Source organism: Sander lucioperca, chromosome 13, assembly GCF_008315115.2.
Source record: "Sander lucioperca isolate FBNREF2018 chromosome 13, SLUC_FBN_1.2, whole genome shotgun sequence".
NCBI classification, from domain to species: Eukaryota; Metazoa; Chordata; class Actinopteri; order Perciformes; family Percidae; genus Sander; species Sander lucioperca.
In genome coordinates this window covers 24,931,426-24,956,509 of record NC_050185.1, presented here as the reverse complement: position 1 = coordinate 24,956,509, position 25,084 = coordinate 24,931,426, and the positions used below count along the sequence as shown (strand labels likewise).

At 46.8% G+C, this 25,084-nt stretch overlaps 3 protein-coding genes and 1 long non-coding RNA gene across 10 annotated transcripts in view; 2 read left to right on the top strand and 2 right to left on the bottom strand.

Annotated features, from left to right (window-relative positions):
- The window catches only part of LOC116062750 (complement C1q-like protein 4), a 222,943-nt gene that overhangs the window by 167,545 nt on the left and 30,314 nt on the right, over positions 1 to 25,084 (bottom strand). Inside the window, exons 4-5 of one of the 4 annotated variants that reach the window (XM_035990851.1) lie at positions 24,039 to 24,050; positions 10,274 to 10,280 (exon numbers count right to left, since the gene is read on the bottom strand). The exons of the other annotated variants lie outside the window; for them this stretch is intronic. Coding sequence (XP_035846744.1) covers positions 10,274 to 10,280; positions 24,039 to 24,050 — 19 coding nt within the window. The remainder of the gene's footprint in view (positions 1 to 10,273; positions 10,281 to 24,038; positions 24,051 to 25,084) is intronic. 4 annotated transcript variants of the gene reach the window in all.
- LOC116055009 (E3 ubiquitin/ISG15 ligase TRIM25-like) overlaps positions 1 to 25,084 on the top strand; it is a 247,759-nt gene that overhangs the window by 202,919 nt on the left and 19,756 nt on the right. The gene's annotated exons all lie outside the window — the stretch shown is intronic.
- On the bottom strand, positions 3,573 to 5,631 carry LOC116055005 (tripartite motif-containing protein 16-like). The gene has a single exon (XM_035990817.1). It carries the CDS (start codon positions 5,594 to 5,596, stop codon positions 3,929 to 3,931), a length of 1,668 nt encoding a protein of 555 aa, XP_035846710.1. The 5' UTR covers positions 5,597 to 5,631; the 3' UTR covers positions 3,573 to 3,928.
- On the top strand, positions 13,636 to 23,550 carry LOC118492985. Its single transcript, XR_004894911.1, has 3 exons — positions 13,636 to 13,646; positions 21,030 to 21,034; positions 23,441 to 23,550. It is a non-coding gene; the product is annotated as an uncharacterized LOC118492985 (long non-coding RNA).

The following is a 25,084-nucleotide window of genomic DNA, read 5'->3' as shown; positions in this document are numbered from 1 at the left end:
AAAAAGTGACCCCCTAAAAACGGTCAAAAAGTTCAGTGTGGAACAATGGACCCTCCTCGCACTAAACGGGCGCCATCTTGACTACGAAGCAGAAATGGGAGGGACCAGGTACGTCGGCAAGTTGAATCCAGGCTACTGTATGCAAATGAGGAGCAGTCGGGTCGACTTGCCACCTCTCAAAATCTGACGATAAAAAAAACAGACAGATTCAGCAACTGCACGGCCTATTTCTTGCTTAAAATGTTTTCAGAAACAGCCGCTATTATGGTCTGTTTGGAAATTCGCGAGCAGCCAGACCCACGTGATGCGTTCGTCAAATCAGCTGCCATGTGTTGCGTTAGTCACAGTCATCCCTCTCGTCATTTCCGGTAAGTGTTTTAACATAAGTGTTCCTTTTGGGACAATACTAACCATCCAAAGTGGGACTACAGCAGGAAGTGGTCAGTGCACGTTAGCAGTGTACTGACAGAAGGATGCGGAATGAGACACAGCCCCTGTGTCTTTAGCTGCATGCTACCTATGCTAAGCTATGCTGTTGTTCTTGTTGTTCTTTGAGCGTACGCAAGTAGGCGGGGGTGGAGAGAGAGAGAGAGAAAAGTACCCGGGGAATTGCAGATCCTGCTTTTGATCTCTATAGTGGAAATCAAAAGCTCAATTCCATAGATTTCCTGGTGGCGGTCCAGCAGGTCTCGAAACAACGGGCTGGACGGGCTGTTTTTACCTGGTGTTTCCCCCTCTCATTCACCCTGCTCTGGCATTTCCCCCTCTCATTCCCCCTGCTCTGGTGTCTCCCCGTCTCATTCACCCTGCTCTGGCGTTTCCCTCTCTCATTCCCCCTGCTCTGGTGTTTCCCCCTCTCATTCCCCTTGCTCTGGCGTTTCCCCCTCTCATTCCCCTGCTCTGGTGTTTCCCCCTCTCATTCCCCCTGCTCTGGTGTCTCCCCGTCTCATTCACCCTGCTCTGGCGTTTCCCTCTCTCATTCCCCCTGCTCTGACTTTTCTCCCTCTCATTCCCCCTGCTCTGACTTTTCTCCCTCTCATTCCCACTGCTCTGGCGTTCCTCTGCTCTGGCTTTTCCCCCTCTCATTCCCCCTGCTCTGGGATTTCTCCCTCTCATTCCCCCTGCTCTGGTGTTTCCCCCTCTCCTTCCCCCTGCTGTGGCATTTCCCCCTCTCATGGGGGGGGGGGGGGGCGGTGCCTTGCTCAAGGGCACCTTGGGAACACCTTGGCAGTGCCCAGGAGGTGAGCTGGCATCTCTCCAGCTACCAGTCCACACTCCGTACTTTGGTCCTTACGGGGACTTGAGCCAGCGAAAAACGTTTTATTTCTCCGATTCACTGCTTTGGGTTAATGTCGATCGGCGCTCTCTCTCTCTTCAGTCACTCTCTAGGTCGCTCATCCGCATAATGTCACCGTGCATGCGGGCGCTTGATAGCCTCCCTCTAACATTCTGCCTTTTCCACCAGTTTACAGTGAAATAGGAATAAATCAGACACACTACACCACGACACAAACAGATGAACGGCAAACGAAGATTGATTCAACGTAGTGAGTGATGAATCTAATCATTATTTTTCTTATTATTATTGGGGGGGGTAGTTTCACCCACCCCTTAAATAAGCCTGATGACGTCCCTGCCTCAGACAGCAGATACAGTAACAGTGAAGCAGAGAAGCCTATTTAAAGAAAGTACTCAGCCTAGATTCAAGCAGACTAGCAGTAACAAACCTCCACCAGTCCAATGCACACTGCATGTTTATTATAAAAGGTTTCTATCAGCCTGAAAACATGTTGTTAACTAAAACCTGCAGACAAAGTGAGCTGAGGAGCTCTAACCTCCACTACATCCCTGGTTAGCAGGATGAAGGCACCCTCTTGTGTCCTACATCAGTTTACACATTTCACTTGTTAACCTGCTGGGATGTTCACTGCAGGAAGACATGTCCAAACTTCACACAACATCAGTAAAGAGACATTTAAATAGATGTAATATCACACGCTGTCAGTTTGTTCACAGGAGTCACACCCTGTAACATTGATGCTGCATTCAGGTCTCATGGGCAACATGGGAGAGAAGAGTTTCAGCTCTCAGGTTGTAAATAGTATTTGGGAATGTGAGATTTGAGGCTGAACGTTAAAACGTCCCTGACTTCTTGAATTATGATGAAACAATGTAAAGGAATGAATGAATTAAATCTTTATTTCGAACAATCAAAATAAAAGAATACATTTAAAAATATAAGAATGAATAACAAAAACACACCAAAAAATATGTCAACGTCCCTCCACCTAGTCCTGGGTCTTCCCCGAGACCTCCTCCCAGCTGGACGTCCCTCCACCTAGTCCTGGTCTTCCCCGAGGCCTCCTCCCAGCTGGACGTCCCTCCACCTAGTCCTGGTCTTCCCCGAGATCTCCTCCCAGCTGGACGTCCCTCCACCTAGTCCTGGGTCTTCCCCGAGATCTCCTCCCAGCTGGACGTCCCTCCACCTAGTCCTGGTCTTCCCCGAGGCCTCCTCCCAGCTGGACGTCCCTCCACCTAGTCCTGGTCTTCCCCGAGATCTCCTCCCAGCTGGACGTACCTCCACCTAGTCCTGGTCTTCCCCGAGGCCTCCTCCCAGCTGGACGTCCCTCCACCTAGTCCTGGTCTTCCCCGAGGCCTCCTCCCAGCTGGACGTCCCTCCACCTAGTCCTGGTCTTCCCCGAGACCTCCTCCCAGCTGGACGTCCCTCCACCTAGTCCTACACCGCCTACTTGCACACTTCAAACACTTAGTTTTAAGTATATAGTGTAGATAGCGCACTGAAAGAATCAGAACCAGAATCTCAGCTATGTAAAAGAGAAGAATGACTTATTGATTGTGATAACAACATTTTGGTCCGCCAAACAAATAAATGTAAATCTAGATTTCATTACAAATGTCCACAAAGAGAACACAGTGTGCAGGATAAAGGAGGTCTGGTGCTTTCTCTCTTCAGAGCCATGCAGTGGAAGAGAAACTAAATACACTTTGAGTTTGATTTGATTTCTGGGTCACGCCAAACATTTGGCCCGTCTCACATGGGATTACAAGACACCGCTATTTAACAGACATCTTCCTGTCCCGCAGATACATAACGTGGAGAAATACATGAATAACAAACAACAGCTAATATCTACACATCATCTCGGTAAAGAGCTTTTTTAACCCTTGTGTTGTCTTCCTGTCGACCATGCAACTTTCTGTTTTTCTGGGTCAAAATTTTAGTTGTTCTTTGTCGACATTTGTCACGTTTGGTGTTTTAGTTGTTTTTTTCCAAGTTTTTTGGTCACTTTTTACAATGTTTTTATCGATGTTTTTCGCTGCGTTTTGGAAGCTTTTTCCAGAATTTTGTCACTTTTTTCAAATGCTATAAAATTTAATAAAACACCCAAATTCAATGAAAGTAGTGAACGAATCATTTATTTAACTTGTGAAGAGCGTCGTAGGGAACCAGCCACGTTATTTATTTGACAATTTGGTTGAAAGAAACCCAAATTTCTGACGTACAAACCTTTTGAAAATGGGTCAAATGTGACCCGAAGACAACAGGAGGGTTAACATATCGTCCTGTTTCAACAATCAAAGGTAAAATAACAGATCTCTACTGAGCACATTGAGAGCTTCTGGGGCTCCCCGAATGGTTTTCTCAAAAAACACAAAACATCTCATCACTTCTAAAACGTCAATACAAGCAAAACAAAACGTCAAACTAATTCACAAAAACGTTTAAAAAAGCAAATAAATGTCAAAAAAGTGACAAAAAATGTTGATGAAAGCAACAAAAATGTGCAAACACATGAAAAACATTGAAAAAATAGAATGTCACAACAATCAGCTCTCAGCAACAAACATGGAGACTAAATAAGTCGAAGAGTTAAAACACAGAATTTAACCCTTAAATGACTTCTGTCTATTTCAGTTTACACTCAGCAGATTCTCCAGAATAACAATAACAAAGCATTAGTCCAGCATAGAGGGGCTGAGTGAATGTGGTCTGGACTCTGTGGAGGAGAGTCATGGTTTCAGAGACGCTGTAGAAGGACAGAATACCTGCACTGTGATCCAGGTACACTCCTACTCTGGAGGACACAGGACCTGAGACGGGAGTTTGGACTTTGTTGGAACAAAATATATAACTGTTGTTGTAACAATATAACGCCCAAGATTTGTCATTTTGTCCAAATCCACATTCATCTGACTCCCCTGCTCTGCTGATATTCTTGTATGCGACTGCTACATAAACTTCTCCTCTCCTCTCCACCTCCCAGTAACAACGTCCAGTCAGACTCTCTCTACTCAGGACCTGATACCAGTCAGTGAATCTGTCTGGGTGACTAGAATAAGACTGATGTTTACTCATTACTGTTGCTTTCCTGTTCCCCTCAGATAATAACAGCCGTGTGTGTGCTGTGTTTGGATCCAGTGTGATTTCATGTGAATATTTTAAGAATCCAGCTCTGGTCTTGGGCTCTGGTTGTGGCAGTAAAACGTCAACTTCAGTCCCTGTCAGTGAGACCTTTGTCCACTTCTCTCTCAGGACGTCCTGTAGTTTATCTCTGACTTCTGACATGGCCGCTGTCACGTCCTCAAAGTAGTACAGAGGACGGATATGGATGCTGGATGTTGATTGGCTGAGTGGTGACAGTGAGGGGTAGTTGTGTAGAAACTGGCTGTGATCCTCTGTGTGTGAGAGCTTCTTCAGCTCAGCGTCTTTCCTCTTCAGCTCAGTGATCTCCTGCTCCAGCTTCTCCTGAAGCTCTTTGACTCGACTCACTTCTCTTTTCTGCTGGGATCTGACCTGCTGCTTCACATCAGAGCTTCTTTTCTCCAGGAGACGGATCAGCTCAGTGAAGATCTTCTCGCTGTCCTCCACTGCTTTATCAGCAGAGACATTGATGGCCTCCGCCTGCTGTTGAAGCAGCTTCACATCTTTCTCTCTGTCCTGGATTCTCTGCTGGATGTTTTGTCGACTCCCCTCGAGCTCTCTCTGCCTCTCAGCTCTCTCTGCTGCAGCTGAGACTGTGTCGTGGCCTTTATGTTGATCCATTAAGCAGAGATAACAGATAAGCTGCTGATCAGTACCACAGAAAATCTTCATCACCTCATCATGACGAGAGCAGACGTTCTCCTGGAGCTTCTTGGACGGCTCCACCAGCTTGTGTTTCTTGAATGTCTCTGATTCATAATGAAGCTGAAGGTGTTTCTCACAGAAAGAAGCCAGACATTGCAGACAGGACTTGTGTGCTTTGAGTTTTCTCCCGGTGCAGACATCACAGGCCACATCTTCAGCTCCAGCATAGCAGTGATCAGCAGGAGCAGCTTGGAGTCTAGTCTTCTTCAGCTCCTCCACTAAATCTGCTAACAAGGTGTTTTTCAGCAGGTCAGGCCTCGATGTGAACCTCTTCCTGCACTGAGGACAGCTGTAGCTGTTCTTACAATCCTCTACATCCCAGTGGCTTTTAATACAGTTCATGCAGTAGTTGTGTCCACAGGGAGTAGTCACCGGATCCTTCAGTAGATCCAGACAGATGGAACAAGAGAAGGCTTCCCGGTCCAGCTGAACTCCTTTCTGCGCCATTTCACCTCTCTCTCAGTGACAACGACTGTCTGAGTCTCACTTCCTGAGAAGTGAAGTTTAATCTCTGATCTAAAAACAGCATGTACAGTTTCTGGGAGGAGTTATCAAGTTTAGCTTCATTCCTGCCCATACTACACAAACACACACACACACACACACAGACACACATAGACACACACACACACACACACACACACACACACACACACACACACACACACACATAGACAGACAAGACAGACGCACACACACACACACACAAACGCACAGATACACACGCGCACAGACACAGACACACACTCAGACACACACACACACACACCTGTAGAGCTTGATTAAAATATTACATTTTCCAATAAAAATGTATATTTGTTTGATCTGATGTGTGTGTCTGTGTGTGTGTGTGTGTCTGTCTGTCTGTCTGTCTGTCTGTCTGTCTGTCTGTCTGTCTGTCTGTCTGTGTGTGTGTGTGTGTGTGTGTGTGTGTGTGTGTGTCTGTGCGGGTCTGTGTGTGTGTGTGTGTGTGTGTGTATGTGTGTGTGTGTGTGTGTCTGTCTGTCTGTCTGTCTGTCTGTCTGTGTGTGTGTGTGTGTGTGTGTGTGTGTCTGTCTGTGTGTGTGTGTGTGTGTGTGTGTGTGTGTGTGTGTGTGTGTTCCTGAGAAGTGAGACTAGTTTAATCTCTGATCTATAAACATTATGTACAGTTTCTGGGAGGAGTTATCAAGTTTAGCTTCATTCCTGGACGAGGAGCAGTTCGAGAGAGATACTGGGTGTGTTGCAATGCCCATACTACACACACACACACACACACACACACACACACACACACATGTACGCGGTGATCTGTACCCAGCTCTCTCTCACACACACACACACACACACACACACACACACAGACAGACAGACAGACAGACAGACAGACAGAGACACACACACACACACACACACACACACACACACACACACACACACACAGACAGAAACACAAACACACTCACATTTTCTCGGCTAAACTGTAACTGTCATGTGACCGGCTGGCAGTCGCTGTAATTTCATACGATATCATACGAATTAATTCATGAGAAAGCACTGAATGTGTTATGGTTTTGTTGTTGTGTCTGTCAATTTTTGTAGCCTGGTTTTCTGTCATGTCTTGTTTCCTTCTGTTTGTGTGATTTTCGGTCTTGTCTTGTTTTATTTTTTGTTTCCTGTTTTATTTTGTAATCTGTCTTGTCTGCCTTGTCTTGTCTAATTTACTTCCTGTCTTTTTTTTCCCCTGCCTTTGTTGATTGTTCTGCCCCACCCTGATTTGTTCCACCTGTTGTATCACCTGTCCCTTGTTAGTCCTCATTACCTCTTGTATTTAGTCTTTGTGTTCCCCTTGTCTTGTGTCAGGTCATTGTATTTTCTGTGGATGGTTTTCCGTGTTGGAGTTTGTTTGTTCTACCCCTTTTTGTCTGGGTGTTCCTGTTATTTTGACTGTTCCAGTTTTGGATTCCGCCTGTTCTGCTCGTACTCTGCCTGCTGTTTCAGGACACTTTGTTTGGTATGAACTGTGATTTATTATTAAATCTACTTACAAACCTACACTACCTGCCAGTCTCTGCATTTGGGTCCAACTTATTCTCTGTAGCCATGACAGAATGACCCGACCAAAAAAATGGACCCAGCAGAGATTTCTGATGAACTGTGTGACCTTATGTGTGACCTGGTGGAGCTCAAAGCCGGGTGGAAGGAAGCTAGCAGTAATTGCTTGAAGGAGGCAATTTTGGCAGCAGTACGTGTGAAAGTTTTGGAAAAAGGACTCTGTTCCAAACTGGATTAGCAGCTTCATTTTTGCTCCAGCTCCTCCGCTTACTGAAGAATTGTGTTCACCCAAGCCAGTTAGCTCCACAAAGGCTTCACTCACTCAAGTACCTGCGCCTCATCAGATTCCGAGCCAGCTAGCACCGACTAGCCTGCCTGCTTCTCTGCCTGCTAGAATCATGGCTACAGGGTCTCTGTTTTTGACCCCGCTTGCTCCTTTGCCCGCTTCGCCCAGTCCTGTCTCTCTACCTGGAGGAGAGCCAGAAACTCATATGACTTTGCTTCAATATTTTGCCATGTCTGTTAAAAAGACTGAGGAGGCCAAAGCTGCCAGCCTTCAAGCTGGAAGACAACAGTCCAGTTCGCCTACTAGCAGCTCCCCTGAAAGCTTTACTATCGGCTCTACGGCAACCCACTCTGCGGGCACCCTCAACTGCAAGCAATCCTTTGAGGGAACTCGCCTAGCCATATTCCCTGGGAACCGTGGAGGCCGGAGACGGGGTAGAAGACAACATGGCTCCCGACGCCATACCCTGCTTCACCCTCTCTTCAGCCCAGAGTCCTCGCTGTCCAGTGGCCTCGAGCCTGTGCTGTCCAGCGAGCCAGAGCCTGAGCTGACCTGTGTTCCTGAGCCTGAGCTGACCTGTGTTCTTGAGCCTGAGCTGACCTGTGTACCTGAGCCTGAGCTGACGTGCATCCCTTCTGTTCCCGAGCTGACGTGCAACCCTTCTGTTCCCGAGCTGACGTGCAGCTCTCCTGACCCTGGGCTGACGTGCAGCTTTCCAGAACCTCCGCTGACGTACAGCCTTCCAGAGTCTCAGCTGATGTCCAGCCGTCCAGAGTCTCCGATGACAGCTCTTCAAGAGCCTTCCAGTCGTCAAGAGTCTCCGATGACAGCTCTTCAAGACTCTTCCAGTCGTCCAGAGTCTCCGATGACAGCTCTTCAAGAGTCTTCCAGTCGTCCAGAGTCTACGTCGACTGACCTCCCAGAGTCTACGTCGACTGACCTCCCAGAGTCTACGTCGACTGACCTCCCAGAGTCTACATCGACTGACCTCCCAGAGTCTACGCTGACCGCTCTCTCAGCGCCTTCGATGACCACTCTTCCAGAGTCTTCAATGACCGTTCTCCTAGAGTCTGCGCTGACCGTTCTCCTAGAGTCAACGCTGACCGTTCACCTAGAGTCTACGCTGACCAGTCTTCTAGAGCCTCAGCTGACCTGTATCCCAGTGTCTTCGTTGACCGCGACCTTAGAGACTGTACCGTTGTCCGACACCTCAGAGACTGTGCTGTTGTCCGACACCTCAGAGACTATGCCCTTCCCTGGTACCCCTGAGACTTCACCCGTCTCCGGCATCCCAGAGACTTTGCCTTTGTTGTCGATCCGACTGACTCCTGCCCCCCGTGTTTTGTCGGCGGTCCGGCCGACTCCTGCCCCCCGTGTTTTGCCTGCAGTCCGGCCGACTCCTGCCCCCCGTGTTTTGTCGGCGGTCCGGCCGACTCCTGCCCCCCGTGTTTTGTCTGCAGTCCGGCCAACTCCTGCCCCCCGTGTTTTGTCGGTGGTCCAGCCGACTCCTGCTCCAGTTACCCTGTCGGCGGATTTGCCGACTACTGACCCTGTTGCCTTGTTACCTGTTACTGATCCTGTTACCTTGTTGGCAGACACTGGCTCAGCTGACCCGTCGCCTGTCTCCAGCCCAGCTGACTCGTCGCCTGTCTCCAGCCCAGCTGACTCGTCGACTGTCTCCAGCCCAGCTGACCCGTCGCCTGTCTTCAGCCCAGCTGCCCCTTCATCTGCTGAGCCTGCCAGAGGGGTTTCACCTTTGCGGACGGCCTCCAGAGGGGTTTCACCTTCGCGGACAGCCTTCTGAGGGGATTCTCCTTCGCCGTCGGCTTTCAGAAGGGAGTCGCCTTCACAGACGACCTCCAACCAACGGCCGCCTCGGAGTCCTCGCCGTCCTGCTTGGCCGCCTGAGGGGCTCTACCTTAGCCAACCTGTTCGGCCGCCTGAGAGACTTCGCCTTCCCCGCCAGCCACCTCGGAGTCCTCGACATCCTGCTTGGCCGCCTGAGGGGCTCTACCTTCGTCGATCTGTTCGGCCGCCTGAGGATCTTCGCCGTCCTGCTCGACCTCCTGAAGGTCCTCGATGGCCTGTTTGGCCGCCCAAAGGGTTCTGCCTTCGCTGCTGGCCGCAGCACCTTGTTGCCGAGGCCACTCTGTCCCCTGTTACCGAGGCATCCATGTTCCCTGTCCCGAGTGGCCACTCTCTGTTCCCTGTCCTGAGTGCCCCAGTGCTCTCTGTTCCCGGTGCCCCAGAGCCCTCTGTCCCCAGTTCCCTAGGTCCCTCTGTCCTCAATATCCCTTGCCCCCACTGACTCTTGTGCCTTACCTCGCCCCTCTGGGGTTGACTTATTTTGTTTTTGGGTCGTCCCTCCTTCGGGCCCCCTCCGCCCTCCCTGGTTTGTTTCTGCCTGTTTTTGTTTTTGGACATCTGGGATCTGTCCCTTGGGGGGGGGGGGGTCCTGTTATGGTTTTGGTGCTGTGTCTGTCAATTTGTGTAGCCTGGTTTTCTGTCATGTCTTGTTTCCTTCGGTTTGTGTGATTTTCGGTCTTGTTTTATTTTCTGTTTCCTGTTTTATTTTGTAATCTGTCTTGTCTGCCTTGTCTTGTCTAGTTTACTTCCTGTCTTTGTTTGTCCATCCATCCATCTTCTTCCGCTTATCCGGTAACGGGTCGCGGGGGTAGCAGCTCCAGCAGGGGACCCCAAACTTCCCTTTCCCGAGCCACATTAACCAGCTCCGACTGGGGGATCCCGAGGCGTTGATTTCCTGTTGCAGTGTGTATGTGAATGGTAGCCTGACATCTTCATACTCAGATTCTAGTCAGAATTCCCGACCTCAAATGTTGTGGGCGGGGATAAGTTCGGCTGGCATCCAGGCTATTTGAATGGCATCAACAGACAGGAAGTTGACACGGGGCCAGGCTGTTGCCTAGCAATGGAATTCCATTGAAAAGGTCTGACGTTAAACATTTGAAACCTGTTGATACTGATGTGAACAGATCTGATAATAACACTGAAATACAAGGTGACTTCAGCCAAGAATGGCATGTTTTTCCTGTAACGTCTCACATGCACACACACACACACACACACACACACACACACACACACACATACACATACACACACACAGAAGATAACTAATACCATCAATAGGGGTGTCACGATTCAATTCAATTTTCAATTTAAACATTTTTATTTCAACAGGAATGGCAATGCAACAATAAGTGCCACTAGATGGCAGAAGAGTACTTCTCAACAACACTTGGAGTTTCTCAGCGTGTATGAGGTTCAATTGAATGCATCATTAGTTTAACAAGATGCACATAAATTCACCATGGAGTCCCGTTGGAGTCCACATGCTTTACCTTCGTTGTTTGATTCCATAACTCACTCACGAGGAAGGCAAAACGTTGCCACACAATGACTTCAAGAAAGCAGGAGGATTTTCCAGTTCTGTTTTTTCTCCGTCATCTTCGACTCCGGCAGTGGCCAAAAAATCAGCTGTAGGCTACCACTAAGCTAACGTTACAATGGCTGTCTCAAACTGCTTCCTTGCACACTTCAAACACTTAGTTTTAAGTATATAGTGAAGATAACGCAAAAAGTCAGTGCACTGAAAGTACCAGGATGATTCCCTAAAAACAGTCAAAAAGTTCAGTGTGGAACAATGGACCCTCCTCGCACTAAACGGGCGCCATCTTGACTACGAAGCAGAAATGGGAGGGACCAGGTACGTCGGCAAGTTGAATCCAGGCTACTGTATGCAAATGAGGAGCAGTCGGCTCGACTCGCCACCTCTCAAAATCTGACGATAAAAAAAACAGACAGATTCAGCAACTGCACGGCCTATTTCTTGCTTAAAATGTTTTCAGAAACAGCCGCTATTATGGTCTGTTTGGAAATTCGCGAGCAGCCAGACCCACGTGATGCGTTCGTCCAATCAGCTGCCATGTGTTGCGTTAGTCACATTCATCCCTCTCGTCATTTCCGGTAAGTGTTTTAACATAAGTGTTCCTTTTGGGACAAAACTAACCATCCAAAGTGGGACTACAGCAGGAAGTGGTCAGTGCACGTTAGCAGTGACTGACTGAAGGATGCGGAATGAGACACAGCCCCTGTGCCTTTAGCTGCATGCTACCTATGCTAAGCTATGCTGTTGTTCTTGTTGTTCTTTGAGCGTACGCAAGTAGGCGGGGGTGGAGAGAGAGAGAGAAAAGTACCCGGGGTATTGCAGATCCTGCTTTTGATCTCTATAGTGGAAATCAAAAGCTCAATTCCATAGATTTCCTGGTGGCGGTCCAGCAGGTCTCGAAACGCCGGGCTGGACGGGCTGTTTTTACCTGGGAGGAGAAACACGGTGAAACGGTCAACACAGCAACGGTTTCACCTTCTATCATCATACTGAGGCTACTTCTCCACTGCTACATTTCCCCCTCTCATTCCCCCTGCTCTGGTGTTTCCCCCTCTCATTCCCCCTGCTCTGGCGTTTCCCCCTCTGATTCCCCCTGCTCTGGCATTTCCCCCTCTCATTCCCCCTGCTCCCTCTCATTCCCCCTGCTCTGGTGTTTCCCCCTCTCATCCCCCCTGCTTTGGCATTTCCCCCTCTCGTTCCCCCTGCTCTGGTGTTTCCCCCTCTCATTCCCCCTGCTCCTTCTCATTCCCCCTGCTCTGGTGTTTCCCCCTCTCATCCCCCCTGCTTTGGCATTTCCCCCTCTCGTTCCCCCTGCTCTGGTGTTTCCCCCTCTCATCCCCCCTGCTCTGGCATTTGCTCAAGGGCACCTTGGGAACACCTTGGCAGTGCCCAGGAGTTGAGCTGGCATCTCTCCAGCTACCAGTCCACACTCCGTACTTTGGTCCGTACGGGGACTTGAACCAGCGAAAAACGTTTTATTTCTCCGATTCACTGCTTTGGATTAATGTCGATCGGCGTTCTCTCTCTTCAGTCACTCTCTAGGTCGCTCATCCGCATAATGTCACCGTGCATGCGGGCGCTCGTTAGCCTCCCTCTAACATTCTGCCTTTTCCACCAGTTTACAGTGAAATAGAAATAAATCAGACACACTACACCACGACACAAACAGATGATCGGCGAAGGAAGATTGATTCAACGTAGTGAGTGATGAATCTAATCCAGGGGCGGAGCTTCATCATGGGGCCCATTGCTAACAAGTCATTTTAAAATTTAAAAAAAACGGTAAAATATCTGATGAATGCATGTAATGTGTCACTTGTTGAGATAGAATAAAACACAAAGAAAAGCCACAAGTTTGTATTGACGAACACAGAAAACAGTAAAAATGTTTCAGCACCACGGACAGCGACAACTGATGGACAGCGATGGTGCTGAACAGGCCAAGAGAGCTCAATCAGTGCCACACTATTATCTATATGTTTGATAAGAAGAGCTGGATTATCACAACGTGAGATCATATGCAGTAATTAGCTTCTTTCAGCTAATAATCTGCAATGTGTCACTTTGTGCCTCGTTCTCGTCAAGTGACGCAAGATCGGCGGCGTTTGAGGGGCCCCTAATTGGCACGGTGCCCTGGGGCGGCCGCACCCAGGCACCCACGCTATCTCCGCTACTGATCTAATCATTATTTTTCTTATTATTATTGGGGGAGGGGGGGGGGGGGTAGTATCACCCCCCCTAAAATAAGCCTGATGACGTCCCTGCCTCAGACAACAGATACAGTAACAGTGAAGTAGAGAAGCCTATTTAAAGAAAGTACTCAGCCTAGATTCAAGCAGACTAGCAGTAAGAAACCTCCACAAGTCCAATGCACACTGCATGTTTATTATAAAAGGTTTCTATCAGCCTGAAAACATGTTGTTAACTAAAAGCTGCAGACAAAGTGAGCTGAGGAGCTCTAACCTCCACTACATCCCTGATTAGCAGGATGAAGGCGCCCTCTTGTGTCCTACATCAGTTTACACATTTCACTTGTTAACCTGCTGGGATGTTCACTGCAGGAAGACATGTCCAAACTTCACACAACATCAGTAAAGAGACATTTAAATAGATGTAATATCACACGCTGTCAGTTTGTTCACAGGAGTCACACCCTGTAACATTGATGCTGCATTCAGGTCTCATGGGCAACATGGGAGAGAAGAGTTTCAGCTCTCAGGTTGTAAATAGTATTTGGGAATGTGAGATTTGAGGCTGAACGTTAAAACGTCTTTGACTTATTGAATTATGATGAAACAATGTGAATGAATGAATGAATTCAATCTTTATTTCGAACAATCAAAAGAAAAGAATACATTTAAAAATATATGAATGAATAACAAAAACACACCACTTATCAGGTCCTCCCTGCAGGCTTTATCACATCTAAATCCAACCCGGTCTCACGCTAGTTGGTCAAATGGTCACATTATTTTTATTTATTGATTTGTGTACAGGTCACAATTTTCGGATGTGACCATTTCACGAACTGCCATGACACTGGGCCGCTCTGGGGGACGCAACAACGGGGAAATGAAACTCCACACGGCGGCGACAACAACGGGACGGACCGCCACACGCAGGACACAATCCCTGGGCACAGGGACACAGGGGATCTGCGGTGTCTGTGGCACGCAACACAGGGGACATGAAATGCCACATGCCGGCCACAACAACGGGACGATTGTGGTTAGGAACAGAAAAACTGGGAAAGGAACCGTCATACGCAGGACACACCAACACGTGGGACGTGATCCCCGGTCTCCTGGGTTAAAGTCCTGTGTTGGTTGACCCATCCATCCCCCGACCAACCTCCCTGCGCGGATTTTCGCCTTATCAATAGTACTCGCTGCTTTAATTGTTCTGTGATCACGAAATATGCTTCACATTGAAATACATTACTTTAAAATTTGTGGTCACCACACGAAAATAACGACATTCCTCTTGCAAAATGGCGCTGTGTCGTGCGGTAGCCTGTTGCAGCAGTGTGTATTTTATGTGTTTTAAGTTAGTTTTTTGGTCTTTAAATTCAGTTCTTTTTTTATAGTCACTAAGAACATCTGTGTAGAGATGGCTTCTGACAACAAATTTTTCTCTTGGTTCTGTTCTTACTTTGGACGTCTTTTGTAACTGCGTGTTACGCTCAACGCAGCGGGACTATTGTTTACACACGCGATCAGCTGATAGCGCTGTGTCGACCTGTTCTTCTGCCGGAGGACAAGCCTGAAATACCGAAGGAACTACAGAGAAGACGCCGGGGTTGCAGAGGTGGATTAAAATGCAAAGCAAAAAAAAGATAAACCTGCCATCCCAGCGATCATTATGGGGAATGTACGGTCTCTGGGAAATAAGACGGACGAACTGGCGGCGCTCATTAAGACCCAGAGGGAGTTCCGCGAGTGCAGCATACTGTGTTTTACCGAGACATGGCTGCATTCGCACATCCCGGACCATGGCGTGGCGGTACCCGGCTTTCTGACGGTTCGGGCGGACAGGGACGTTACAGAGAGCGGTAAGAAGAAAGGAGGGGGGGTTGCACTATATGTGAGTGAAAAGTTGTGCAATCCCGGACATGTGAATGTGAAGGAACGTTTCTGGTGCCCGGACATTGAACTGCTGGCTGTGGGGTTTTGCCCGTATTATCTTCCGAGGGAGTTTACGTCCGCCATAGTGATCACTGTTTACATTCCACCATCTGCTGATGCGGAGGCAGCTGCTGACGTCATCCACACCACTGTCTCACAACTTCAGACGCAGCAGCCCAATGCGTTCATGGTTATCACTGGGGACTTTAATCATGTTTCACTGGATAAATCCCTCCCGGACTTTCAACAATATGTTAACTGCCCCACAAGAGACAATAAAACTCTGGACCTCCTGTATGCTAATGCCAAGGATGCGTACAGTGCCACTGCCCTTCTCCCCCTTGGCAAATCAGATCACAACCTTGTCTTGCTGTCTCCTGAGTATGTTCCTCTTGTACAGCGGGAGCCTGTCCAAACAAGGACTGTGAGGAGGTGGACTCAGGAGGCTGAGGAGGCTCTGCAGGACTGTTTTGAGTCTATAGACTGGGACGTGCTCTGTGAAACACATGGGGAGAACATCAACAATATGACAGACTGCATCACAGAATACATCAAATTCTGTGAGAACCTCACCATGCCCTCCCGGACTGTACGCTGCTTACCCACTCACAAGCCGTGGATCACCAGTGACCTGAAAGTTCTTCTGAATGAGCAGAAGAAAGCTTTCAGGTCATGGGATAGACAGGAGCTCAGGGAAGCACAGCACAAACTACGGGATAAACTGAGGGAATGTAAAAACTCCTACAGGAGGAAGCTGGAGGCCAGTCTACAGGAGAACAATATGAGGGAGGTGTCGACAGGGATGAAAGAGATCACCGGGTGTGGGGGTAGAAGAAGACCAACACCAGGCAGCCATGAGAGAGCAAACGAGCTGAACTGTTACTTTAACAGGTTTCGCTCACAGCCATCCCCTGCCTCTTCTACCACTCCACCAACCCCCCACACCCCCTCTCTGCCTCCTCCCCCCCTCTCTTGCTCCCACACCTCCCCACTCACCCCCCTGTGGTCTTTCCACTACCCCCACAACTACAGCACATCTCATCTCCCCCCACAGACACTTGAAGCACCCCCCCTGCTTTTCATTCACACCTGGCCAGGTGAGGAGACAGCTGGAGAGGCTTCACCAGCGCAAGGCTGCCGGCCCAGATAGCATCAGCCCCAGGGTCCTGAAGACCTGCGCCAGTCAGCTGTCTGTTGTTCTCCAGCATCTCTTCAACCTGACCCTGAGTCTGCACAGGGTGCCGCTACTGTGGAAGACGTCATGCCTTGTCCCGGTCCCCAAGAAGTCGACTACATCTGGCCTCAAGGACTACCGCCCAGTGGCTCTCACATCCCATGTGATGAAGGTGCTGGAGAGGCTGGTCTTGGCCCACCTGAGGCCGCAAGTGAGATCTGCTCTGGACCCTCTACAGTTTGCCTACCAGCCTCGTCTGGGAGTGGACGATGCTGTCATCTATCTTCTGCAGCGAGCTCATTTGCACCTGGATGGCGGTGGCACCACTGTGAGAATCACATTTTTCGATTTCTCCAGTGCATTCAACACCATCCAGCCACTGCTACTAGGTGAGAAGCTGCAGATGATGGGTGTCGGTTCGTCCACAGTCTCCTGGATCACTGACTACCTGACAGACAGACCACAGTTTGTCCGTCTGGACCGTGTTCTGTCTGATGTGATGGTGAGTGGTACGGGGGCTCCACAGGGGACTGTGCTGTCTCCTTTTCTGTTCACCTTATACACCACAGACTTCCAGTACAACTCAGAGTCATGTCACCTACAGAAGTTCTCTGATGACTCTGCAGTTGTTGGGTGTATAAGGGATGGACAGGAGGGAGAGTACAGAGCGCTGGTGGACAACTTCGTGGAGTGGTCTGGTAAGAATCACCTGCTGCTGAACATGGTTAAGACCAGAGAGATGGTGATTGACTTCAGGAGGAAGGGAACGGTTCCGCAGCCCCTTTGCATTCTGGGTGGAGATGTGGACATGGTTGAGGAGTACAGATACCTGGGTGTCAACATCGACAACAGGCTGAACTGGAAAATCAACAGCACTGCTGTTTACAAGAAGGGGATGAGCAGACTCTATTTCCTGAGGAAGCTGAGATCCTTCAACGTGTGCAGAAAGATGCTGGAGATGTTCTACCAGTCTGTTGTGGCCAGCGCTCTGTTCTCCGCCATCTGCTGGGGCAGCAGCATCGGAGCCAGCGACACAAACAGACTGAACAAACTGATCAGGAAGGCTGGCTCCGTTATTGGCTGCAAACAGGAGACATTTGAAGCTGTGGTGGAGAGGAGGTCACTGAACAAACTGTTATGTATCATGAATAACCCCGACCACCCTCTCCACCCCACACTGGTCCAACACAGGAGCACCTTCTCTAAGAGGCTCCAACAGCTTCGATGTCGCACGGACCGCTACAGGAATTCATTCCTACCACAGGCAATTAAACTTTTTAACACTTCATCACGGAGTGTGAGATAAGACTCATATACATCACAACTGCACTGAATGCACCTTGACCAACCTTGCTCAATAGGTTTATCTACATCCTATCATCACTAGTGAAACAGTTGTACATTTGTACTCCCCAACTTGCACATTAAAGTGCCCATATTATGAAAAAAACACCTTTTCTGGGATTTGGGGTGTTCTTTTGTGTCTCTGGTGCTTCCACACACATACAAACTTTGAAAAAAATCCATCCATGCTGTTTAGAGTGAGATACGGTTTCTGAATGTGTCCTGCCTTCAGTCTCTGGGTGAGCTGTTCAAAATCGGCACGGCTTGTGACATCACAAGCCGAAACGAGCAGGCTAACCACAACCATTAGCGTTTAGCATGCTAACGCTAATGCGAACGCTAGCATGCTACCTCGTTCTCAATAGCAAAGCACTGCTACAACACACACAAGTTCACCATAATCTACAAAAGAACTACTTACATGTGCGCCCTCATTTAGAAGTCTCCCAGCTAATCCTGCCTTGTAACTGACCAAAGTTGTAGAAACAGCCTCTTTTACTGTCTATGGAGCTAGCTAGCTGACATGATCTACATCTGAGCTACTGCGCATGTGCGAGTGCAATCAAAGATAGTACAGAAGAAGAAGAAGAAAAGAGGTCTCACTCTGTAGCTAAAACAGAGACCAGCTGAAAAGAGGATCTGCAGCAGTGAGAGAGAGCACTGCAGTACAACAAAAATATGGTGCTTTTTGAAAATTAAACCATGTAAACATATTCTGGTACAACCTTAAAATACAATTATGAACCTGAAAATGAGCATAATATGGGTGCTTTAAGTTTATCTATATCTATTGAAACAGTTGTACATTTAATTTCCAAATTGTATAAATTTTAAATATTCTATTATTATTTCATGTATATTGTTTCCTATTATTTAATGTTTACTCTGTATGTGTGATGTGTGTCTGATATTTTGCTGCTGCAACACCGTTATTTCCCATTTTTTTGGATCAATAAAAATCGATCTATCTATCTATCTATCTATCTATCTATCTATCTATCTATCTATCTATCTATTAACGTGTTCAGTACACAAATCAATAGATTCAATAACGTGACCATTTCATGAACTGCCATTAGACCGGGCTACTAAATCACAGTCCATCCATCCATCCTCGTCCACTTATCCGGGGTCGGGTCGCGGGGGCAGCAGCTCCAGCAGAGGATCCCAAACTCCCCTTTCCCGAGCCACATTAACCAACTCTGCCTGGGGGATCCCAAGGAGTTCCCAGGCCAGGTTGGAGATATAATCCCTCCACCTAGTCCTGGGTCTTCCCCGAGGCCTCCTTCCAGCTGGACGTCCCTCCACCTAGTCCTGGGTGTTCCCCGAGGCCTCCTACCAGCTGGATGTCCCTCCACCTAGTCCTGGGTCTTCCCCCGAGGCCTCCTCTCAGCTGGACGTGCCTCCACCTAGTCCTGGGTCTTCCCCGAGGCCTCCACCCAGCTGGACGTGCCTGGAACACCTCCCCAGGGAGACGCCCAGGGGGCATCCTTACCAGTCGCCCAAACCACCTCAACTGGCTCCTTTCGACGCAAAGGAGTAGCAGCTCTACTCCGAGTCCCTCACGGATGACTGATCTTCTCACCCTATCTCTAAAGGAGACGCCAGCCACCCTCCTGAGGAAACCCATTTTGGCCGCTTGTACCCTGGATCTTGTTCTTCTGGTCATGACCCATGTGAAAAGGCTGCCTTTCTCCCTTTTCACTAGGCCCTGTTCCCAACATTAAGACTGTTTGGTGTCTGCTTAATTGTTAATTTTACTGTCATTTTGTGGGTTATTGTTTTAGTTTGTTACTTTATTATTTGACATAGGCCTGTTCGGCAGGTTTTATGGGTTCATAGCATTTGCTGTGGTTCTGCCTGTGTTGTGGGGGGTAGCTAAGCTGCTCATCTGCTTAATCAGGGATAGTGGATGCAGGTTTGCCTCATTAGGTCCTTTCTGTAGGGAGGGGCTGGGCAATCCTAAGGTGAAGAACAATAGGTAAGATAGTTATGTAGTAGATGACATGTTTATAATATTTGGGGTACCTATTGTAGAGGGTGCACAAATATGTACAAATAGTAATGTTGGCAGTAACTGATCTATCCTATTGTAATGAGGTAATGAGGCAGAAGGTTGGTTGGCATCTTGCTGTGAGGTGACCGTTTTTGTTTTTTTGCTGTTTGTTTTTGCCTCAGTTTAATATTCTGTTTTTGTATTTTGGTTTGAGTATGTTTTGGTGGTGTTTTTGTTAATAAACACACACATTGAGAACCTGAAAAGCCTCTTCTCCAGTCGTCATTCTGACAACCCAGCCTTCATGACCATAGGTGAGGGTAGGAACCAAAACTGACCGGTAGATCAAGAGCTTTGCCTTCTGGCTCAGCTCTCTTTTCGTCACAGTCAAACAAGATAAATCAAACAGACCATTTTATAGAAGTACTACTCCAATCCTACTTTATCTAGCTATTAAGATAAGGAAGAACACATCAAAACTAAAATCAAGCAGCATTAACATCAGTGTGATGTTCTCTCTCCTTCCTCACTTCTGTACTTTTTTTAAATTGCAACATATTTACACTTTGTTTGATCAATTCGTTCAGACTATTCCACAAAACCACCCCACATATCCAAATACATATTGAGCCCCTCTCTATGTGGAAATACATGTAATCAAATGTAAAGAATCAACTACACATTATCTGTTGTCTTATTTGTGTCAGGATTTCTAAGTCTGTGTAATATTTATTGACTGCAGAGAGGAAATGTTGACTGTAAAAAGCAACAAGTGATAGAAAACTCTGCTCATTTCTCTGTGATGGAGCAGTTTTAGTGAGGAAAGTTAAAAAGGACAGAGACTGACTGACTCTAAACATGAACACTGTACTTTGTGGTGTTTCAGGAGGAAAAGTGCCTCAGTTATACTCTCATATCAGTTTCACAATTTCTCCGCCAGCTTTGTATGAAACCCGGAAATGAAGACAGGAAGAAAATACTTTGTTCATGTTAGTTTATTCATCATGTAAAGCTTCAGTTTGTTCACACATCCAATCAGTAAAGTTTGTTCAAAGGCTGTGTCTCAAACCGCTTACTTGCACACTTCAAACACTTAGTTTTAAGTATATTGTGTAGATAACGCAAAAAGTCAGTGCACTGAAAGTACCCGGGTGACCCCATAAAAACGGTCAAAAAGTTCAGTGTGGAACGATGGACCCTACCTTTGACTACAAAGCAGAAGGGAGCTGATTGGACGAACGCGCCACGTGGGTCTGGCTGCTTGAGAATTTCAAACAAAACTGTCATGGCGGCTGCGAGAATAGTTCACTGAAACTTGTTTCTGAAAACATTTTAAGCGAGAAATAGGCCGTACAGTTGCTGAATCTGTCTTCATTTCAGATCGTCAAAGGTTTTCGTCAGATTTTGAGAGGCGGCGAGCCGAGCCGGCCACTACTCATGTGCATACGGGAAAACGTGCTGGAAAATCGCGTTCACATGTGTTCGTCACGCTCATCCTGCTCGTCATTTCCAGTAAGTGTTTTAACATAAGTGTTCATTTTGGGACAATACTAACATCGAAAGTGGGACTACAGCAGTAAGTGGTCAGTGCACGTTAGCAGTGGACTGAGAGAAGGATGTGGAATGAGACACAGCCAAAGACTCTTGTTCAATGATTTCATGAGCAGATTCACTTCATCCACACAGAACCAGACTCTCAGCTATATTAAAGAGAAGAATGACTTATTGATTGTGATAACAACATTTTGGTCCGCCAAACAAATAAATGTAAATCTAGATTTCTTTACAAATGTCCACAAAGAGAACACAGTGTGCAGGATAAAGGAGGTCTGGTGCTTTCTCTCTTCAGAGCCATGCAGTGAAAGAGAAACTAAATACACTTTGAGTTTGATTTGATTTCTGGGTCACGCCAAACATTTGGCCCATGAATTTCTAGGTGTACAGATTCAATTATTGGCAAATTATCAAAGATGTTTTATCAATATTAATAAAGTTATGAATATGGGTATTAATAACTTTACCAAATTGACAAACAATCAAATCGGGGCACCACCCTGAACTCAGGGGCCAATAATCAAACTGTCAAACAGTCTCATTAGGTGGTGTTCCCTTTAACCCTTGTGTTGTCTTCCAAAATTGAAAATTAACATTGTTTTTTGAAATTTTTGTCGTTTGTTTCCAGATGCTCTTGAGACCTTTTTTTAAACCTTTTTGTCACTTAAATGCAACACTAACACCAACTTGTTAACACAAGTTTTACAATTATTCTTGGAATTTATGGTCAACAAACCTTATTTAAATGACATTATACCTAATTTTTGAGTAAAAAAAAAGCAGAAATTAGAAATTATTTTGACTTATAGTTAAGATCAGAAGATGTTGATAATCACAGACTGGTATATGTCAAAGTATAGCCAGGATATTGTTTTGAAACAATTTAAACATTTTTTTTAATGCTACAAAATATAATAGAAGACCCAAAATGTTATGAAGGTAATCATTGATTTTACCTGAAGAACTTATAGAACCATCCGTGTTATTTTTGGGCAATTTGATTCAAAGGAAACCCATATGTCTGTATTACAAAATTTTGAAAACGGGTCAAATTTGACCCAAGGACAATACAAGGGTTAAAATACCGATCTTAATTAACTTGGTTAATCTATCTGGTATCTTTGAAGGAACAAAAGGAAAGGTGAATTCGAGCACTGACTGTTCAACCAGCAATTATTACAACAAATACACAAAATAATCACAGACAACCACTATTTAAAGTATAATAGTTTATTTAACTTCAAAATTATCAATGGCCGATCAATAATTCTCATCAAAACCAAGGGGGTAAGCGTCTCCTCACAACCCGAACCTCCTATGGCGCCATTTTGATGCTACCAAGCCATCACCTCCCATTAGCATCCCATTGACTGCCATTCATTTTGGCGTCACTTTGACAGAGAATAACTTTACATCTGAAGAGTTTAAAGACTCTATTTGTCCATTGTTTATTTCTAAAGAAACACGACAATGTATAAAAGGCTCCATTACCTTGTACCTCACGTTATGGCTCTGTAGCAGACGTTTTTCTAAAAATAGGCTAACGATTGTGTCATTACCACGCGAAATACCGTCGCACAGTAGAGAAATTACCATACAGTACAGGAGAAGTTCGCAGGCAGTTTCGTCTCACATTAGCTGTTTAAGTTTAATTACTAATGTTAACTAGCATTTTAGTTAGCAATAATTATTCTGTGCCTATGTTATCTCCTTACATATACCTACGCCCTCCGTCTCTGCAAAATTCGGAATGATTGAGATACTCTTGGCACAGCTACCAGAAGACTTCCAACTTTCAGACACGTTGCTCACGCCACATTTACGTCGTCTCTCTCAGTTGGAGGCTGGAACACGGAGGAAAGCTTTCCCTCCCAAAAGCAGCAGGAGAGGAGCTACTCAATGAGTGAAAAAGAAAAACATTGTCGAATTTTCTGGTAGAGAAACGTTTTCTCAGACCCTTTGTCTCTGAGTGCAGATTGGCTACATGTATTCTTTTGTTTAAGATCAGATTAATTCTTACTTTCCTCGGTCCCAACACCGGTCCCACATGGGATTACAAGACACCGCTATGTGGAGAAATACATGAATACATGAAAGCAACTAATATCTACAGATCATCTCGGTAAAAACGTATTTTTAAAATATCGTCCTGTTTCAACAATCAAAGGTAAAATAACAGATCTCTACTGAGCACATTGAGAGCTTCTGGGGCTCCCCCAATGGTTCTCTCAACAAACACAAAACATCTCATCACTTCTACAACGACAATACAAGCAAAACAAAACGTCAAACTAATTCACAAAAACATTTAGAAAAACAAATAAATGTCGAAGAAATTGACAAAAAATTTTGATGAAAGTGAAGAAGAAGTTAACCCTTAAATGACTTCTGTCTATTTCAGTTTACACAACTCAGCAGAGTCTCCATAACCATAAACATAAAGTCCAGCATAGAGGGGCTGAGTGAATGTGGTCTGGACTCTGTGGAGGAGAGTCATGGTTTCAGAGATGCTGTAGAAGGACAGAATACCTGCCCTGTGATCCAGGTACACTCCTACTCTGGAGGACTCAGGACCTGAGACGGGAGTTTGGACATTGTTGGAACAAAATGTATAACTGTTGTTGTAACAATATAACGCCCAAGATTTGGCATTTCGTCCAAATCCACATTCATCTGACCCCCCTGCTCTGCTGATATTCTTGTATGCGACCGCTACATCAACTCCTCCTCTCCTCTCCACCTCCCAGTAACAACGTCCAGTCAGACTCTCTCTACTCAGGACCTGAAACCTGTTAGTGAATCTGTCTGGGTGACTAGAATAAAACTGTTGTTTACTCATGAATGTTGCTTTCCTGTTCCCCTCAGATAATAACAGCCATGTGTGTGCTGTGTTTGGATCCAGTGTGATTTCACGTGAATATTTTAAGAATCCAGCTCTGGTCTTGGGCTCTGGTGGTGGCAGTAAAACGTCCACTTCAGTGACTGTCAGTGAGACCTTTGTCCACTTCTCTCTCAGGACGTCCTGCAGTTTATCTCTGACTTCTGACACGGCCGCTGTCACGTCCTCAAAGCAGCTCAGAGGACGGATATGGATGCTGGATGTTGATTGGCTGAGTGGTGACACCTGCTCCAGCTTCTCCTGAAGCTCTTTGACTCGACTCACTTCTCTTTTCTGCTGGGATCTGACCTGCTGCTTCACATCAGAGCTTCTTTTCTCCAGGAGACGGATCAGCTCAGTGAAGATCTTCTCGCTGTCCTCCACTGCTTTATCAGCAGAGACATTGATGGCCTCCGCCTGCTGTTGAAGCAGCTTCACATCTTTCTCTCTGTCCTGGATTCTCTGCTGGATGTTTTGTCGACTCCCCTTGAGCTCTCTCTGCCTCTCAGCTCTCTCTGCTGCAGCTGAGACTGTGGCGTGGCCTTTATGTTGATCCATTAAGCAGAGATAACAGATAAGCTGCTGATCAGAACGACAGAAAATCTTCATCACCTCATCATGACGAGAGCAGACGTTCTCCTGGAGCTTCTTGGACGGCTCCACCAGCTTGTGTTCCTTTAATGGAGCTGATTCATAATGAGGCTGAAGGTGTTTCTCACAGAAAGAAGCCAGACATTGCAGACAGGACTTGTGTGCTTTGAGTTTTCTCCCGGTGCAGACATCACAGGCCACATCTTCAGCTCCAGCATAGCAGTGATCAGCAGGAGCAGCTTGGAGTCCAGTCTTCTTCAGCTCCTCCACTAAAACTGCTAACAAGTTGTTTTTCAGCAGGTCAGGCCTCGATGTGAACGTCTTCCTGCACTGAGGACAGCTGTAGCTGTACTTACAATCCTCTACATCCCAGTGGCTTTTAATACAGTTCATGCAGTAGTTGTGTCCACAGGGAGTAGTCACCGGATCCTTCAGCAGATCCAGACAGATGGAACATGAAATAGTTTCCCGGTCCAGCTGAACTCCTTTCTGCGCCATTTCAACTCTCGCTCTGGGACTCAACGACTGTCTGAGTCTCACTTCCT

Bases quoted from the DNA above. Each gene is read 5' to 3' on its own strand.
- LOC116055005 (XM_035990817.1), bottom strand. From the start codon at position 5,596: ATGGCGCAGAAAGGAGTTCAGCTGGACCGGGAAGCCTTCTCTTGTTCC.